The 20,494-nt window shown below is 41.6% G+C and overlaps 1 protein-coding gene across 1 annotated transcript in view; it reads right to left on the minus strand.

Moving 5' to 3' along the window:
- Positions 1-5,722: 5,722 nt before the first annotated feature.
- Positions 5,723-20,494, minus strand: part of tspan33a (tetraspanin 33a) — a 44,990-nt gene continuing 30,218 nt past the window's right edge. The window contains exons 2-8 of the mRNA XM_060843120.1: positions 19,707-19,764; positions 19,333-19,460; positions 18,014-18,088; positions 13,477-13,572; positions 11,972-12,097; positions 9,009-9,170; positions 5,723-6,769 (exon numbers count right to left, since the gene is read on the minus strand). Of these exons, the coding sequence (XP_060699103.1) occupies positions 6,668-6,769; positions 9,009-9,170; positions 11,972-12,097; positions 13,477-13,572; positions 18,014-18,088; positions 19,333-19,460; positions 19,707-19,764 (747 nt within the window). The 3' untranslated portion in view covers positions 5,723-6,667. The remainder of the gene's footprint in view (positions 6,770-9,008; positions 9,171-11,971; positions 12,098-13,476; positions 13,573-18,013; positions 18,089-19,332; positions 19,461-19,706; positions 19,765-20,494) is intronic.

A 20,494-nucleotide genomic window follows, 5' to 3' on the forward strand; every position in this document is an offset into this window, starting at 1 on the left:
ATCTGCCATGCATCTGACCACTCACCTAACCTTTCTACCACTCACCTACCCTGTCCAGGTCACCCTGTAATCTCCTAACATCCTCTTCACATTTCACCTTGCCACCCACCTTAGTATCATCAGCAAATTTGCTCATGTTATTACTAATACTATCTTCTACATCATTAATATATATTGTAAAAAGCTACAGTCCCAGCACTGATCCCTGTGGTACTCCACTGGTCACTGCCTGCCATTCCGAAATAGAGCCGTTTATCACTACTCTTTGTTTCCTGTCAGCCAACCAACTTTCAATCCAAGTTAGTACTTTGCCCCCAATACCATGTGCCCTAATTTTGCTCACTAACCTCCTATGTGGGACTTTATCAAAAGCTTTCTGAAAGTCCAGATATAAGACATCTACTGGATCTCCCTTATCCGTCTTCAGAGTTACATCCTCAAAAAATTCCAGAAGATTAGTCAAACATGATTTCCTCTTCATAAATCCATGCTGACTCTGACCTATCCTGTCACTACTATACAGATGTGTCGTAATTTCATCCTTTATAATAGATTCCAGCATCTTTCCCACCACTGAGGCCAGACTAACTGGTCTATAATTTCCTGTTTTCTCTCTCCCACCTTTCTTAAAAAGTGGTACAACATTAGCCACCCTCCAATCTGCAGGAACTGATCCTGAATCTATCGAACTCTGGAAAATAATCACCAATGCATCCACGATTTCTCAAGCCACCTCCTTCAGTACCCTGGGATGTAGACCATCAGGCCCCGGGGACTTATCAGCCTTCAGACCTAACAGTCTCTCCAACACCAATTCCTGGCAAATATAAATTCCCTTAAGTTCGGGTCCTTTCAGCCACTGTTACCTCAGGGAAATTGTTTGTGTCTTCCCTAGTGTACACAGATCTGAAGTATCAATTCAATTCTTCTGCCATTTCTTTGTTCCCCGTAATATATTCCCCTGTTTCTGTCTTCAAGGCCCAATTTTAGTCTTAACCATTTTTTTGCCTTTCACATACCTAAAAAATGTTTTACTATCCTCCTTTATATTTTTGGCCAGTTTACCTTCGTACCTCATTTTTTCTCTGCGTATTTCCTTCTTAGTAATTCTCTGTTGTTCTTTAAAAGCTTCACAGTCCTCCATTTTCCCACTCATCTTTGCTATGTTATACTTTTTCTCTTTTAACTTAATATGTTTATTAACCTCCCTCGTCAGCCACGGCCACCCATGCCACCTCCTAGGATCTTTCTTTCTTTTTGGAATGAACTGATCCTGCATCTTCTGCATTACACACAGAAATATCCGCCATTGTTCCTCCACTGTCATCCCTGCTAAGGTATTGCACCATTGAACTTTGGCCAGCTCCTCACTCATAGCTCCATAGTTCTCTTTATTCAACTGAAATATTGTCACTTCCGATTGTACCCTCTCCCTCTCAAATTGCAGGTTGAAGCTTATTGTATTATGGTCACTACTTCCCAATGGCTCCTTCACTTCGAGGTCCCTGATCAATTCTGATTCGTTGCACAATACCAGATCCAGAATTGCCTTCTCCCTGGTAGGCTCCAGCACCAGCTGTTCTAAGAATCCATCTTGGAGGCACTCCACAAAGTCTCTTTCTTGAGGTCCAATACCATCCTGATTCTTCCAGTCTGCCTGCATGTTGAAATAGGAGTTTTGCTGTGTTTTTTTTTCCATGACATCAGTGATTACATCTCAAAAGTAAAAGCTGTAGAGGATTGTCCTTAGCTTGTGAAAGATGCGGCATAAAATGTTTTCTTCCTCAAAGGGAGGAGCGAGATGGTTGTGCTGGGAAATGCAGGCTTTACTTTGAGGAAAATCTAAGCAGTTGGTGTAACTAATGCTAACTTCTGACAATATTTTGGTGTTGGTCACCTGACCCATTGTTTTTGGACCATCTCTTTGGAACAGCTATTTAAGGAGTCCCACTACCATGGCCCTCAACATTTCCAGATCCTTCCAACTGCATAACATAATTCGCACTTCTCCCCTGCTTTCTTTAACAATTATAGCTTTTTCATTTTATTCATCCAAGGGGTGTGGACATTGCTGGCTGGGCCAGCATCTATTGCTCATCCAAGCTTGCCCTTAAGAAGGTGATGGTGATTTCCCTTCTTGAACAACTGCAGTCCATGGGCTATAGGAGAACCCACAATGTTAGGGAAGGTGTTCCAAGATTTTGATACAGTGAAACTGTGTGAACAGTGATATATTTCCAAATCAGGGTGGTGAGTGTATTGGAGGACAACTTGCAGATTGTGGTGTACCCATGTATCTCATAGAATCACACAGCACGGAAACAGACCCTTCAGTCCAACTCATCCATGCCAACCAGATATTCTGCCCTTATCCTTTTCGATGGAAGTGGTCTGGGTTTGCAAGGTGCTAAGGAGTCTTAGTAAATTTCTGTAATGCATCTTGTAGATGGTGCACTGCTACTACTGAGCTCTGTGGTGCAAAGAGTGGATGTTTGTAAATGTGGTGCCAATCAAGTAGGCTGCTTTGTCCTGGGTGGTGTCCTCTTGTTTCTAATCAAGGAATCAATTGTTCTTTAGCAATTTGTCAGCTCATCTGATGACTTTGAAAACATTTATTAAATCGCTCCTTGTTTTCTAAGGTGAGCAGTGACAATTGCAATGGCTTCTAGTTCTTTATTTCTAATGTCAATCTAGCAAATCTCCTCCATAACCAGTCTAAGCCTTGATAACATACCTGCGATACTCACGCACAAGCTGAACAGTCTTTACAAAACTTTAGAAATATTCCTTAGCTAAGCCAGATTCACTCACTACCTGCAGAACATTGCCCTAAATGATACGATGCTGATCAGGGTAAATTCAATGATCTTCTTTGGTAATTCAGTGGAATTACCAGACCATTGGGCTGCTCTCACTAGGGAGAGAATGAAAGAGAATCACCATCAGGTGAGGGGAGAGACTGAGAAGAAGATCCCTTCATGGTAACCTCCGCTGATACAGCATTGAACATATCTAGTGATTGATATAGGACAGATGTCAGAGATAGTTTCTTTACTCAGAGAGTAGTAAGGGTATGGAATGCTTTGCCTGCAACAGTAGTAGATTCGCCAACTTTAAGTACATTTAGATCGTCATTGGACAAGCATATGGACGTACATGGAATAGTGTAGATTAGATGGGCTTCAGATTGGTATGACAGGTCGGCGCAACATCAAGGGCTGAAGGGCCTGTACTGCGCTGTAATGTTCTATGAACCAGCACAAGTGATACTACTCTGCATTGTGAACAAGCCATCAAGCCAGCTGAGCTAACCAATCCCCATATTACTCTGGATGGGAAACAAAGATGTGAGTGGTAGCACCATTTCCCTCATGGTCCCATGATAGCTCTGTACAGAGTAGGCTGATTTCACTGCACCATGGGATAGGGGAGTCACCATAAAACATAGAAGCAGAGTAGGCCATTCGGCCCAATGAGTCCATTCCATCACTGCAAGGTCATGTCTGATCTGACAATCCCCAGAATACTTGATTTCCTTAACAATTAGAAGCCTGTGCATCTGAGCTTTGAACATATTAACAGCCCTCTGGGGTAAAGAAGTCTGCAGATTCATCATCCTCAGGGGGTGGGGGTACCTTGATGTGCCTTAAATGGGTTACCCCTTTGAGGTTATACTGCCTGGTCCTGGACTCTCCCACTAGGGGAAATAACCAGTCCTCACATACACTGTCAAGCCCTGCTGAACGTTATTTGATTTGAACAGAGCTCCTCTCATTATCTGAGACTGCAGTCAGTACAAGCCCAACCTATTCAACCTTACCTCATAAGAAATTCCATCTACCCCAGGATCAACCAAGTCTATCTTCTCTGGACTGCCTCCATGGCCAGTATATCGTTTCCTAGATAAAGGGCCGAAAACTGTTCACAGCATTCCAGTTGTGTTCTGAACAGTACCTTGCCCAGTTTTAACAATACTTTGCTATTTTTAAACCCCATTCCCTTTGAAATAATGGCCAACCCTACATTTGTCTCCCCATTACCCCCCTGAACTTAGATGGTAGCTCTTTGTGCTTCATGCACTCGGACACACAAATCCCCATGCTGCCACCTTTCCCAAATTAAATAATACTCATCCCTCTCCTCACCAGAGTGCATCATCGTAAATTTTCACATATCATATTTCATATTTGCCAACATTGCCTCAGATTCCCTACTCACCACTGTGTGCATGTGTCCGTGTGGGGAAGAAAAAGAAACAAAGACAGCATGAGGGAGTGTACAAGCTCTTGCTCATTATCACTGGACAGCACAGTTCAAGTAGTGTTTGGGTGAGGACATCACTGTCGACTGGTCTCATTCTTGGTAGGAGATTTACAGTGTGACAATTGCGCCTTACTTTCTACCTCACTGGGAAGAGGTCAGGGATACTCCATATTGGACTGACATGGCAGAATATCTCTGCTGCTGTCAAGGCCTCTCAATCATTCATTAGGGTGCAGTTAACAATGGCAGACAGCAAGGACTGCGGAATAGTTCCTCCCTCTCCTGATTTCACCTCCTCCAAGAATCTGAGTCTTCAGGAGAGGGAGAGGTGGGTGGAACTAGGAAACAAAGAAAACAGGAAAGTTTTCAGGCAGGAAACTGAGCCAAAGCCGACAGTGAAAACTGATGCAACAGGCTGCTGCTGGGAGTGCCTCTTGTTGGCAAGAGGTTCAGACCACACACACACAGGCTCTCCAGACGAGAGTGCTGAGCACTGGAGGCCCTGCACAGACAAACAGGCTCATTTTCTACGTAATTGCCAGTTCATCTCCTGTGGTATGAATTGCGCACAGATTGATTTAAACAAGGACTTGTTTGGAATATTTCACAGAGCCCTGAATAGTTTGTGTGATGGATGAAGGAACACAGATAAACGATAGATTGTGATTTGAAATGGGGAGGGGGAAAGAAGAAAAAAAAGATTCAAACCAACGATCTTTGACTCTTGGCCTGGCTTCATTTTTATTAACATCAATCGAACTCTTCTTGCCATCACCACCAATCTAGAAACAAAACTGGATTTTAGGAAAGCTATGATAAGCCTCCAATCCTAAGTCCCGGAATCATTCGAGGAGAGGTCAGATCATTCAATGAGCAGTCCACAGGGATTTTATGGGGAACAAGGATGATCTGTAGTTAGCTCCATAGCTTGCAAGAACTCTCCTGCATTGTATATATTGATTCCTTGATCAACACAAAAATTTCCTTAAATCGTAAAGGAAAGGTTATCGCTGGCCACCTGGGGCAACCCAAAATCCTATGTTTCCATCTCCATTTTCCTTCACCTCTGGTGGACTTTTTTAAAAAAAATCTTCTCTGCCACTCCCAGGCTGGCCAACCTTTTGATATATCCTTATAAGCGAGTCCAAGCAGGGAACCTGGTAGGCCATTTGGCTATACTTTAAGCACAGTTTTGATCTCTCCACCTTCCCTCTTTAGCCAAGAAATTGCATGTCTGAGATTAGGAATTTTTGGCTAAGGAACTGCAACTGTGAAGGTAAATCTGAGAAGCTGAGCACATTACTGAACTCTGTCATTCCACCATCTGCTGGAACAACTTCCACCCCCTTGCTGCATTATTTGGACGACTCAAGTTAACCAAAAGTAAATATTTAAAAGGTACTTTAACACAGCAAACAACTTATAAATTTTATTAAAAGACAAAAATATTTTATTTCGCAAAAATTTAAGTTAACAATTGGATATTAGCATTATCCACACAAAAACCACCCCCCTCAAAACACTCACATACAATTGGAAAAGCCACAGCACTGTAACATTCATTTCAATACAATAACACCATAAGTCAGGAATTACCTTCCCTCTTTTAGTGCTAGGTTTAGGTTCATGACTGAGGAAGCACATCGACAATTTTAAATGCCTTCCAACCATGTTTGGGAGGCACGGAATTCACCCCAGATTGTCTTTCTCAGAAAGACAAATGTGTTAAGAGGCAACAGTAAGACAGCAACACAAAACTTGACAGGTTAACAGTGACATACAGGAACAGAGTGCATGATGGGGCACAGATATTTCACTAACAGCAGCAAACATGGTCATCAATTAGCACAGCTTCCCAGAAACAGACAAATAAATCTCTTAAAATACAAGTGCAAAAAAAAAGAGCAAACTGGATATATACAGGATGCTGGAGTTCTGAAGGGTCACTGGACCCAAACCATTAACACTGATTTCTTCACACAGAAGCTGCAAGACCTGTTGAGATTTACCAGCAATTTCTGTTCTTGGTTTTGATTTACAGCATCTGCAGTTTTTTTTTTAAATACAGGATGATGTTCAATATAACAGTCATATTTCAGAATCCCTACTCTGGATATTTACAATACAAATAAATGTTAAAATGTGACATTGATAACCGAGAGGAGAGATTAATTTAAAACCGACTTCCTGTCATCAGTGTGTACAATGTACGAAAAGTAGAGTGGTTTCTATCCATCCTTATCGACCATAGTCCTTTCTGAACAAACACTTCCAACGCACTTCAGAATTCAGTTGCTCTTCATGTCAACAGTTTGTAAAATGGCTCCAGGGGAACAGTGTGCTGCCTCCAATGTGAGAATAGCTGATGTTGGGTAGGGGAGGGGTGTTGACTAACAGGGAAGAGTCAGTACCATGGGTCTGCTCGGTGCTGGCTGTTGTATTTCTGGAGTTCAATCTGATCTTTGATCTGGTTGATGAGGATCTGGGAGAGAAGAATTCCCACCAACTGGAGATGGCAGCCGAAGAGAGAAATAGAAACAAAAAAAAAGTGAAGAGTGACCCACACAGTTTTCTTAAAGGAACAGTTTTCTGCAGCTAATAATATTCACGTATTTGCTCATTTGTTGTCCACATTCTTTTAGTATCATCTTATTTACAGTGGTAGTTCAGTGCAACACTCACCAGAATGTCAGAAGGTCATGAGCTCAACATCCATTCCATTGAATTGGGCACATGATCTAAGTCAACATTGAGGGAGTGCTGCAGAGGTCCCACATTCTATCAGAGGTTGAGACATTAGGAGCCTTGGTTTTTCAGAAGGATTTTAAAGATCCTATTATAACTCTGGTGTACTGGCCAATATTTATCCCTCAAGCAAGGCCTAATCACATCATCAGATCATTATCTTTTATTATCAGTCCCTTCCTGTAGACAAATCAGCTAACAATTTTCCCACATTACACCAGTGTCTACATTTAAACAGCCCTCCTGTACTTTGAGCTTTTGGACTTCCTGACTGTGTGAAAAACATTATAAATGCAAGGTCTTTCCTTGTTAAAGGGACATTGCTGCCTTCCAGACTGTCTGGTGGTACCCCATCATTGTTGAACTATTCCTCTCAATCAGTTATGAGGGGAAGCAGCCTCTTGATCTACACACACACACACATCACCACCACCAGTGTAGGACAGACGTATCCTGGTTTGTGGTTCTTTTCCACTACATGGAAGCACTATTTTAGAATGCCTGCTCCATCTTCCTCCCAGAACCATCAGCATTTACTTAGGTTTTTCTCAGCTTCAATTCTCCTTTGTGCCAGGGACAATTTTCACTGGTGCTCATACCTCCGCCCTGATGGGTGTCCACTAGATACTATTCAACTACAGGATAGCACACATCCAAAAATTAACACTGGATGGGAACCAGCTGATTTCAGCATCCAGGAGGCACACTGAGATTGGTCTCTGCGTCAAAGGCAACACAAGGAGGGAATATAACATCAATAACACTGGATCTCTCCTTCTAATCACAATCCAGTCACTGAAGAAACTCAGGAGGATCATCTCTTCCTTTTACCTCAGAGCTTGCCATCAAGGTTCATGGGACGATGTACTGGGCGGTTGATTTTTTTTTGGGGGTGGAGTGGGGAGGGGGGATGGCTGGATTGGCATAGCAGGGGATTGTGGGATGCCAATGAGACCCCAAAACAGATAAATTCTGAGAATAAACTGTATAGATTATACTAGTTCCAAAGTGAAGTACTGCCAAAATGAACATAGGCCCATTAGAGAATGAGGCTGGGAACTAATAATATGGAATCATGAAATGGCAAAGAGGAGTTGAATAAACACTTTGCATCAGTCTTCACTGCAGAAGATAGTAACACCATTCCAAAGTTACTAAATAATCAAAGGGCAAAAGGAGGAGAGAAAATAAATACAATAACTATTATTCATGAGAAAATGCTTGAACATCAAAATGAATTTAAAAACAAGGCAATCTTATTGAAACATGCAAGATTCTTTGGGGTCTTGACAGGGAAAGTATGGTAAAATTGTTTCATCTTGTGGGAGTCTAGGACTAAAGGACATAATCTCCGAATAAGAGGTTTTAAAACATTTAAAACATGGATGAGGAATTTTTGCTCCCAGAGTGTGGTGAATCTATGGAATTCACATGCAGTCAGCTGTCAAGGCTGCGTTGTTAAGTATATTCAAGGCTGAGATTGACAGATTTTGAAGTCAGCAAGGGAATCAAGGGCTATCGGGAAAACGCAGGAAAGTGGAGTTGAGGATTATCAGATTAGTTATGATCTCAGTGAATGGTGGAGAAGATTCAATGGCTAAATTAATTCTGCTCCCATGTTTTATGGTCTTCTTTCAGTACAAAAAGGTCACAGATGACCCAGTTAAGAAGCTGAAGATGATTAAAGGATTTGGTAGAGTATATGATCGAGAAATTAATTTCTCTTGGTGGGGGAGTGCAGAATAAGGGATCTTAAGTTTTTATGGCTAGAGGAATTCTACACCCCCCCCCCACACACACACACACACACACACACACACACACACACACACACACACACACACACACACACACGAACAAACCCGACCCCTCGTGGGACTGCACCTGTGTTTCAGTACGTAATATATTTTTGGTAGGCAAGGGTAATTAATAGATACAGATCAAGCATGAATGGTGGAACAGGTTGCATGGAGGTGGCATTAAGTGGATGTGATACTGACCTGTGGGATAGCAAAGCCCAGGGCTACTCCTCCCAACAGGAAGAGATTGCTATGGATCCAGTTGACGAGCTTGTCGATGCAACCATTGGTGTAGATGTATTCTTCCGCTGCCAAATAGTCCAGGTCCTGCATCCCATGGCCACACATGGTGTTGATCACCTTCTGCATTGGAAGGACACAGGGGTCAGAGATGGCAAGTGCACCATGACAGAGAAGCAGGTGTATTCAGCTTTTTCACATTTCCATAAAACCTATTCAGATAGATACACTTGATGCTATGTCTACTTTGTAAGCAGTTTTATTCTTCCATTTGCTCCAAATTGCAACATCTGTGAGACAGTAACTATCAGAAACTATATATTGGATAATCTTCTGTAGGATGGAGGATCATAGAAACATACAGAACAGAAGGAATCCATTCGGCTCATCGTTTCTGTGCTAACTCTTTTGTACAGCGATCCAATAGCTCCCTTCTCCCCAAAACCCCAATAAATTTTGATCCTTCATATATGATTCAATTTTCTTTGCTAAGAGATTATTTCAGTCTACATCCACTGCCCTTTTCAGTGATGCATCCCAGGTCATAATAACTCACTGTAGAAAGGTCATTTTCTCTAGTCACCTCTTTCTTTGTTAGTTACATAAATCTTGTATTTTCAGGTTACTAATTTGCTTACCACAATTTCTCTACATTTACTCTATCAAAACCCTTCATGTGCCAAATGTCCTCTAAAGCTTTGTCCTAAGGAGAATAACTCCAATGTTACCAATCTCCCCACCCAACTAAAGCTACTTTAACTACTTTGGTCAGAGCTTTTACAGCGCATAAAGAGGCCCTTTGGCCAATCATGTCCTGTTAGTCATCATGCACTTATCTATTCTAATCCCATTTCCCAGCATTTGGCCTTGTATGCTATGGCATTTCATCTAAATACTTCTTACATTTAAGTGAATTCCAGACACCCACAACCCTCTGGGTGAAAAACGTTTTCCTCAAAATCTCTTGTAAACCTTGTTGTTCCTTACCTTAAACTGAGCCCCTGGTTATTGACTCCTGTACTATGAGGAAAACATCTCTCCCCATCCAGCTTCTGCCTCTCAGAACATTACATACCCTGATCAGATCTCCCCCTCAGCCTTCGCTGCTCAAAGAAAAGCACTCCTGCCTATCGAGTCTTTCTTCATTGTAGAAACATCCCAGCCCAGGCAATATCCTGGTGAATCCCTTCAGCACTCTCTCTTGTGTAATAACATTCCTTCCACAGTGTGGTGACCAGAACTGTTACTCTGAATTTCCTGTAACTCCTGCCCACAGGCAAAGCATCTTTCCTAAAGTGTACAGTTACACCACTGCATGCTGCCCTCTAAGCTGCTGTGGGGGGATAGAGACGGTCATACATCTCCTGCTGGAACATGCCTTTGCAAAGAAAGTCTGGAGAAAGATGCAGTGATTTTTGTCAAGTTTGTTTTGAGCAGCTCTGTAGTGCAGGATTCTGTGCTCTATAGTCTGTTCCCTAGGACGCACACCAAGACAAACATCAACTATGCCTGGAGGGCCATCAATTCTGAAAGGTGCTCATTGGACTGCCCAAAAAGTGTTGGTCAACTCCTTCCTCTGGAAGGCCTTGATTGAGTGTTGCAATTTGGCACATTCCAAGGTCCAGGACTACATGCTGAGGGATGCACTAAAACTTGGTGTAGTTGCTGTCAAGGCACAGGGGTTAAAAAAACACCATCCAAAGTCTTTCAGCCAAAGTTAATTGGAAGCCTGTTCAGTTACCGGACCCTCCTGATGCCTTAAATACGTAAATATAGCCTTGTACAAGGAAGAAATGCCTTTGATTGGTTTGTTGGATAGCGTCAAACTCCAATGTTTGCTTGTTTCTTCATATGTCACTGTACAGAACCAAACTGCTTAAGTGATTATGCACAGAGAGATTTGAAACATTGGGGTTATTGTCCCTGAGATCGAGAAATTTTTAGGTTAATCTTTACTGTACCTTTAATTAGACATGATACTTTATTAGGAGAACGTATTTGGAACCTTTGGCGCATTAAATGGATGCAAAACCAATACATTGATGAACTTGTGTGCACATCACCTACAACTGACAGTAAATTGGGAGAGATGAATCTCCTGATATGGGATATTGGAAGCAGGAACTCATTGTGTTCATTGTTGAAAAAAAAAACTTTACCAAGCTGGTATGTGATTGTAGTTGTGGACAGTATGGACAGAAAGAAGATTCTATCACCAGTGATAATGCATTGCAGAGTTTATTACATGAGAATCTGAATAAAGCAGAGTAGCTGATCTTGGCCAACAAACAAGAATGTTGGAAGTAGCTGAAATTCTTCCATGCCTTAAACCGACCTAATTAAAAGATCATCGATGGTATATTCAAACTTGCTGTGCTCTGACAGGACAAGGGCTATGGTAGGGGTTGGAATGACGATGTCAAATATCAAATAACTTCCAAAGAAGAATGCATGGACTATTAGACTGTATATCTCTTCCAGTGGTAACAGCTCCATGCTCACTTCGTTATTGGTATTTATACTCAGACTAATTACACTTATTTCTTCAAAGTAATAAGCTTCAATCAAGGATGAGATACTCTCATGGTCTTTGTATAAAGTGAAACCACTGTATTATGAGGTGAGATGATGGAGGGTGCAATGTGGAAGGTTGAACCAAACTAACTTTGATGGGAATATAGCCTGTAGAAAGTATCCATTATAATCCGAAGGTTGGGTATATGTATTACATTTAATCCTTAATAAACTTACCAATGTTCTTTGTCTGACCTGCTGAGTGTTTCCAGGATTTTCTCATTTTTATTTCAAATTTTCAGCAACTTCAGTATTTGTTCTTGCTCTTTGACTGTGTGCTTGTATCATTATTAAGTTAGGAACAGGACTGCAGCCTGTCTATCAGTATTCATCAGCATTAGGGTACTTACCTCTTTAGAGCGCAGGCAGCACGAATAGGGGACGGAGCAGCGTTCCCGGCTGGGATTCTCTTCCGTGCAGTTGAAGTACATATTGTGGCTCCAGTCCTTGTATGAGATTCCCCCACAACAGCTGAACTGTGGAGCCAAAAAAAGTGGGGAACACAGCAGCAGAAGGAAGACAAACAGATTAGTGCCTTTTGCTCTCAGTGTTGGGCCGCATGTCCTTTTCTCCAGCCTCCTCCCCTGAAAGTGCCGATCCTCAGTGGGGTTTGTGTCAATTGTTGCTTGCTCGCCAACCTTTGCACTTTTCCTAGAGGGAGTACTTGGGGCATCAGTTTAGCATCTCATCAGAAAGATGGTATCTCTGACAGTGCAGCATCCCATCACTACGGCACTAGATTATCAGCCTAGGTTATCGGCCAAAATATCTGCAGTGGGATCCAAGTCATATCATCCTGATTTGAACTTAGGCTTTCCTCGATTGTCACTGGGTCAAAATCTTGAAAACCCCTCTCTTACGAAGAGTGTGCATCTTTATATCAAGGGCCTCAGTGGCTCAAGAGGATGCTCACCATCCCCCTCCCTGGCACAATTAGGGATGGGAACTGATAAGTGCCAACTTTGCCAGTGACACCCATATTCAGGATTTTTTTTTTAAATGCAAGTGAATTGACCTTAATGAATAAGAAAACAAAGCATCAGAGCCCAATATAAAAATAGTGGATGACAAAGTTAGATGACAGATATAATACTATGAAAAACTACAAAGGATATAAATGGAATGGGCTGGTATGTTCCAGGAAAGTGTTACATTTTGCATTTTGGAAACAAAATAGGAAAACAAGCAGCATTTTTGGTGTAGAAGGACCTTGGATGTACAGATACACAGGTTGTTAATGCAGGGTTACGGGGATAGGGTAAGGTAGGGTGCTTGGTCCAGGTGCAATGCTCTTTGGAGGGTTAGTCTGAACTCAATAGGCCAAATGGCCTATTTCTGCCCTGTAGAGATTCTGTAACTTTTGTCAAAAAGGAGATCAGAACAGAAAAATCCAAATAAAATTCTCCATTATGCCTACAGGCTGAACATGTCAAATTAACTGACTGGAGGTTAAGATTGAGAAGTAGAAAAGGAATCCATTCTTCATAAAGTTTACATTATATCTGAATTTTTAAGATTATTGCTGCAGATTGAAATCTAAAATTGAAAGATTGAGTAAATGATTGTTTCAATAAATTGTCAAATCCAGCTGTGCATTATTTACAACGAAGTTACTTCATTGTCTCCAAGACTATGTTTCTCTTTTGAAGGCCTCAATAACTCAAACAATGCTTCAGCACTTTGTTAATCTGTGCGGCAATGGTATTTCACAATGTATGTTAAGAAGCAACTCAGTGTAAGTGAGGGGTAAGAAAGGAAGATTGTAAAAATAAATTGGAGTATGAGTGGCTCAAGGATACTGATCAGATTAAAAGTAATTTAATGGAGAGAGTTTAATGACCACATGGCACTGTACCTGCTTCTGCCCATAGTCGATGAGATTTTGGAGATCTAAGTCGTCTCGATAGTGGACTATTGCACTGTCGATGATCTCACTGACCTTTGATCGAGCCTGTGTTAGAAACAAGGGAATATTTGGGAATTAATGACAGACATAACTCCAACCTATTAAGTAAGGCCTCCCCTTAGCCACTTAATAATAAACCCAGCTGGACTGCTACTTGTGGGCATGAAGATATAAAATATGTAAAAAGACTCTTTTCTGAGTGTCCACCTTAAGAACCCACCCATTACTTTTCTATCAAGCTTAATCTTCCATAGTCATTATCTGCTCAATATGTAAGGGTACAGGAATGATGACGCAGGACTACTACTTCAGCGAAGGCCAGTTAAAATTCCAACATAAAACTGAATTCAAGTTCCTAAATGTAAGTAATAGCATTTAGAAATATAAAGCTGATGCCAGTGAGAATGACAACAAAGCAATTAGATTGACTTAACAACTAACAGGTCACCTTGGGAAGGAAATCTGTCACTTTTGCCCAGTTTAGCCTACACATGATTCCAGTCCCATAATGTGGTCGACTTTAATGCTTGCTGAAGTGGTCTAGAAAACTACTACAAATTGGGCAGAGCAAAAACCACCTTTAGCAGATGGTCATGGCTAAGGAGACACCACTAGGTACATAGTTCTTTGAAGTTTGTGTCACAAACAGACAGGATGATTAGGGCATTTGGCATGTTTGGCTTCATTGTTCAAAATGTAGTGTACAGGTGTTGGGATGTCATTGTGAGGTTTTTCAGGATGTCGTTGGGGCCTCTTATGGAGTGCAGTGTCCAGTTGTGGTCGCCCTGTCAGAGGAAGGATAATACCAAGTTGGAGAGGGTTCAGAAAAGATTTACCAGGATGTTGCCTGGAATAGAAAGCTTGAGTTAAAGGGGAGAGGCTGGATTAACTGGGACTTTTTCCACTGGAGCATAGGAGGTTGATGGGTGACCTTATAGAAGTTTTTAAAATCATGAGGGATATAGATAAGGCGATAGACAGGTGTCTTTTCCTTACAGTGAGGGAATTACAAAATTAGGGAGCATATTTTTAAGGAGAAAGATTTAAAGAGAAGATGAGGGGCAACTTTTTTCAAGAGTGGTTTGTAACTTCCAAATTAAGTAGTGGATGTGGGCACAGTTTGATCAGTTTAGATTAGATTCCCTACAGTGTGGAAACAGGCCCTTCGGCCCAACCAGTCCATACCGACCCGCCGAAGAGTAACCCACCCAGACCAATTTCCCTCTGACTAATGCACCTAACACTATGGACAATTTAGCATGGTCAATTCACCTCACCCGCACATCTAGGAACTGTGGGAGGAAACCATAAAAGACACTGGAATAAGTACACAAATAAGAAAGGTTTAAAGGGCTATAGGACAAGTGCAGGTAGGTTTGGGATTACAGTTGGCATGGACTGTGTGGACTGAAGCGTCTGTTTCCAGCTAAAGAAGAGATTCAAACTGTCAGATTTGCAGTGATTCATTTCCACAGCATCCTGCATTTCCAGAATGAACCAGCAGAGGGAGCAGAAATTCCATAAAAGCAAATACAAGATTAATGGAACTTGAGAAGAATCATCCTTGGACTACATTTCCCAGTTTCTTCCCCTGCCTACACAAAAATATTGTAAATGTTGTAATATAGTTAAAATTCTATGAACAGATCTGGTCTCCATATTAGGAAAAGGAGAGAGGCACTAGGAAGATTTATAAAATTCAACAAAGGAAGGTTTATCATGAAAGATTGAGTGGGCTGGAGTTCCTTCTCCAGGGAAAAAAAAGACACTGACTCGATAGTGTGCTTTAAAAATAAGAACGTAAGACATAGAAGATGTATCCACTTGGAGGAGGAGACCAAATTTAGAAATCAACACAGAATTCAGCAGAAATTTGAATGTGAACTTGCTATTACAGGGAATAATGAAAGAAAATAGCATAGATACATTGAAGACTAGAAAGGCACATGAGAAGAAAATTGAAGGGTATGCAAACAGCGAGATAACCAGTACAGATTACTTAGGCCAAACTGGTTTTAAGCACAGCAATAGATCAATGTAATTTGATGTGCCTGCATGCGAGCTTTTATGAGAATTTCTTTTTGTTAGTAGAACTGAAAGGGGAAAATAGAACTAATTTCCACACATCTATAAACAATAAACTAACAGTTCCTCCAGCTAAAATGGAGCTGGTGTGAAGACATTACAGAACATTCAGTAACCAAGCAGTGTACCGCACAACAGCTGAGTAATAGTCCAACAAAAACTGCAAGATTCCCAGTTTTGAGGCACTTCTCCCATTGCAGTATATATGCTCCATTCTGGTATGTGACAGGAACACAAAAGGGTTGACCAAGTAAGTTCATTGTTTATTAATTCTCCACAGATCAGTGTTGAATGAATTAGCACACAGAAAATAGTGGAGCTGTGTTACTGGACACTAGCACACTAAACATAATGAATAAAAAACTGGAACCACCAAAACGTGACCATGAAACAGTTAAGTTATTGTAAAAACTCAGTTGCTCCTACAATGTCCTTCAGGGACAGAAACCGTAAATACAGTGTGCTGTGAAAGTGAATCACTGCAAATCTGACAGTCTGAATCGCTTCTCTAACTAATGATGGAAATAGTGGCATCTTCTTTAGCCAGTTTATGAATCTGTAAAATTCTTTACCGCAGAGGGCTGTTGACATTGGTCATTAAATATACCCAAGGTTGAAACAGGCAGATTTTTAATCCGTAAAGGGATCAAGTGTTATGAAAATGAAGTTGAGGCTGATCAGATCAGCTGTGATCTCAGTGAATGGTAGTGCAGACTCAATAGGCTGAATGGCCTACTTCTGATCTACACGCGATTCCAATTCAACACCACCATAGTTAACACTCAATTCTCCACATGGCCAAGTAAGCAACTCTAATACATTAAATTTCATGACAGATGGGATCACACTGAAGGGAAAAAAAAAGCTCCAACACCTCTCATAACACCTAAATGTTAGTACCATGCATATCCAAAACTTTACTAAAGGTTATGAGGGTGGTACAATGTTAACACTGCAGCCTCACAGTGCCAGCAATCTGGGTTCGATTCCCACATCGGGTGACTGTCTGTGCAGAGTTTGCACATTCTCTCAGTGTCTGCGTGGGTTTCCTCCAGGTGCCCTGGTTTCCTCCCACAGTCCAAAGATGTGCAGGTCAGGCGAATTGGCCATGCTCAATTGCCCATAGCGTCAGGGGTAAACATAGGGTTAGGGGAATGGGTCGGGGGGGGTGGTTATTCTTCAGAGAGTTGGTGTGGACTTGTTGGGCCAAAGGGCCTGTTTCCATACTGTAGGGAATCTAATCTAAGTTATAGTTTGAAAAGCCTGCAAAAGTTCAGTCAGGTGTTCAGAATTCTTCGAGGTTGACCCTGGTGAAAGGATGTCTGAATGTGTAGCTGCTCTGGGAGCACAGGTGGCAGTCCAGGAAGAGCTTACAGCTCACTCAGGCAGTCTGCATCAGACTGTAAAACCAATACATATTCAAAATATGCAAGACTATTGCTGCAGAGAGTTACAAGGAGAGGCTGGATAGGCTGGGACTATTTTCAAGTGAGTGTAGGAGGTTGAGGGGCGACCTTACAGAGGTTTATAAAATCATGAGGGGATTGGATAAGGTGAATGGCAGGAGTCTTTTCATTAGGAGGGATTTCAAGACCGAGGGAGCATATTTCGAAGACGACAGAAGATCTAAAAATGACATATGGGGCAACTTTTGTTTCCACAGAGTGGTTTGTGCATTGAATGAACTTCCGGGGAAATTGGTGGATAGGAGTACAGTTACATTTAAAAGACATTTGGATATGTACATGAATAAGAAATGTTTGGAGGGATATATGCCAAGTGCAGGCAGTTGGGACTAGTTTAGTTTGGGATTATGGTTGGACCAAAGGGTCTGTTTCCGTGCTGTCTGGTTCTATAATGCAGTTTCGCTGGTTTTCAATAGTTTCAAGTCTCTTTTCTCCGAGAGCAGTGGTTATGATTTCAAAATCTTGCTTTGCTTTCAGCTGATCAATCACACGGATGTGTTTTACACAGATTGAAAGCAGCTTTCAGCCAAAATACTGCAGATGCTGAACTACATCATCAGCCCAATGCCAATCCTCTTGTAACCAGTAATACACATACCACACATTTGGTAAAGTGAGAAGCAAATAGGGATCTTTACACTGATTTAGACTTTAAACACTTACCCCTTATGCCCCTCAAGTTCCATATAAATGACCATCTGCTCATCCAACTTACCTGTGTTCACCTCAGAACTCATCCATCATCCATTCCCCAACATCACCACATTTCCTACAACCTTTTCCATTTCTCCAACCAGTCCCAGTCTTTTAAATCCCATATTGATACCACTGGATCATAAATTTCCTCATTTCTCTCAGCTATTTCCATCTCCGTTCCCCCATTTCCTACCCCAACCCTTCCTTTCCAGGTGCATTGAAGAAAATAAAAAGCATACCTTATCGGAAAAGACAAAGCCTAGAACGCCGGCAACCAATTGTAGCAAAAAAATCAGTGTCAGGCAGATAGAGAACTGGAAAATCAAATCACAACAAATCAAAATCAGAATAGCAGTGGGAGTGTTGGGTGGCACTGGCAATCAAGGGGGCAAGTGGTACTGGGTGGTAGATAAAGATAGGTAAAACTGTAATAAAGACTGATCAAAGCAGCCCAAGCCCCATAAATCTACAGCTGCCTCAATTGCCCTAAACTAATACTTTGTAGAATAGAAACTCCAAAAGAAACCATTTGGACTATCATGTTCATGCTGGCTGTCACAAGGACAACACCCCCATCCCTTCCCCAGAGCCCACAATTAATTTTTCAGATAATTCTCTAAGTCTTCTTTGAAAAGTACGATCGAATATATGCAGGGCTGGCATTCCAGATCCTAAACTCTCACTGCTCAAAAAGATTCTCTTGGGTATTATTGCTGTTTCCTTTGCCCATCACCTATGAAAGCTTCTGGTTTTTTGACCCTTCCATGATTTGAACAATTTCTGCCGGTCTACTCTGTCCAATTTATAATTTGAAAATCTCTATCAAATCTCTTTACCAATCCAGCTTTGCAACCAAAGGGTCTCAGCCACAGAAGTTTTACTGCGATTCCTTTCAGCACTCTGAAGCCTTCCCATCCTTCCTGGGTAGTGCTGGCACACACTGGACAGGATATTCCAGCTGTCTACAAACAGCTGTCTCAGAACTTTCTGGGTCTTGTACTCCACGTCTCTTATTTGTACAGCCCAAGACTCCACAAACTTTAATAAATACTTTCTCAAGCTGTTCTACCTTCATAGGTTTGTGTACATTTGTTCCCAGTCCCTCCCCCTTTCGAATTGTGCCCTCTACTTAATATAGTTTCTCCTTGTTTTCTTAACAAAGCAGATCACTTCAGAATTCCCTACATTTAAACTCACTGCCACGTGTCTGCCCATTCCACTCACTTATACCCTTATAAGTGTTATTACTATCCTTAGTACATAATACAGAGATTTTGATTATCTGAAAATTCTATTCAATTTCCTGCCATTGACAATACCAGCGACAAGAGTTACAACATACAGTCTTCCACAGAATCCCTCATCACTCTTGGACCTTCCCACCCTCAAGTCTTGGCAAAGTAAATTGTAGGATATTAGACAAAATTGATAGAGGGAGGGGGGTCCTGACAGCAGCAGCAGCTCAACTTTAGCCCCATTTCTCAGTGAAGCAAGTCCTACCCTCCACTCTGTTACAACACAGATGGGCACATCCCCCAGCCTGATCAGTGTCACTTACCATCTGAAGGAGGCAGATGTTCTCACGCAGCGATCCTATACAGCCGCAGAATGTGATCAGGAACATAAGTGCACCTACCACGATGAGGAGGATGGCAGGGTCCACTGCAAGGCAGGCCATGGCAGCCTCTGAAAAATATGGCAAAGTTTTGTCACCCTTAACTATGCAAACCTCAACTCTCTATTCCGATTAATCCCAGCCCCATTCACATATCTTCTCTTGTCCTCCTCCAAATCTCACCTTTTGCTTTGCAATCCTAATAAAACTCTTTTGCCTCCACCCCCCGACTTCCTTTCCCATCCAGAATTCTGCCTTTCCTCCAGTAGTTTCTGAAACACTGAAGAAATAAAATGATAATACATCACATCACTCACCCGCGTGCTTCATAACTCTGGCATACAAACCGATCGCAATCATCACCATGGCAATACTCTAGAAAGAATAAACAATTAGGTTACATTTAGTCAGGGAAATTATAATGCTATTGCTAACTATAGTGAGGTTTAAGTTCAACTTTAGTCTGGCTTCTTTCTCAACAGCTATGAGGCAATTTGATGGAATGACTGATTTTTAAAGGTTACAATAAATCTCCATCTTCCCAAGTGGGAGATAATTGCCTCTCAATTACATTGGTGTAATTGGTTCTCAGGATGTGGCATTTCTTAAGGTTACTAGCACTCTGACTAATCACGGAGGCTCCAGAACAATGTGTAGGACACCACTGAAGTGAAACGGAGATGAAATTTCATTCAGCACATTTCAATAAATATACACTTGTTTTTCTTTCAAAACTCATAGGAGATGAGGGTAATAAAGGAATTTTTTGACAGACAGACCATTCGGCAAAAGGAGCTTGTTCATTTTCTGATGGGAAAGTATATGCTGAAGTTGGATGTTTTAGTGCCCAATGGCAGCTGGTTTGGTGTCTTGTGATAAAACTCAAGAGATAGCTATCCAGCCAGAGCTAACAAAGTAAGTATCACTGGAAAAGCCAACAAGGAGTGTCTAAAACTGTCTTTAAGTAGTGGTGCTAATGGCCTTTGGTCAACTAAGTAAATGGTTCAAAAGTCAATTAAGGAGTCCGTCAAGTTGGTGCAGGCAATGCGATGGATAGGAGGGAATATTGTTTACTAAAGAAGCCAAATAGGCTCAATAACCGTCT

The sequence above is a fragment of the Hemiscyllium ocellatum genome, chromosome 23, assembly GCF_020745735.1.
Source record: "Hemiscyllium ocellatum isolate sHemOce1 chromosome 23, sHemOce1.pat.X.cur, whole genome shotgun sequence".
In the NCBI taxonomy this organism is placed as follows: domain Eukaryota; kingdom Metazoa; phylum Chordata; class Chondrichthyes; order Orectolobiformes; family Hemiscylliidae; genus Hemiscyllium; species Hemiscyllium ocellatum.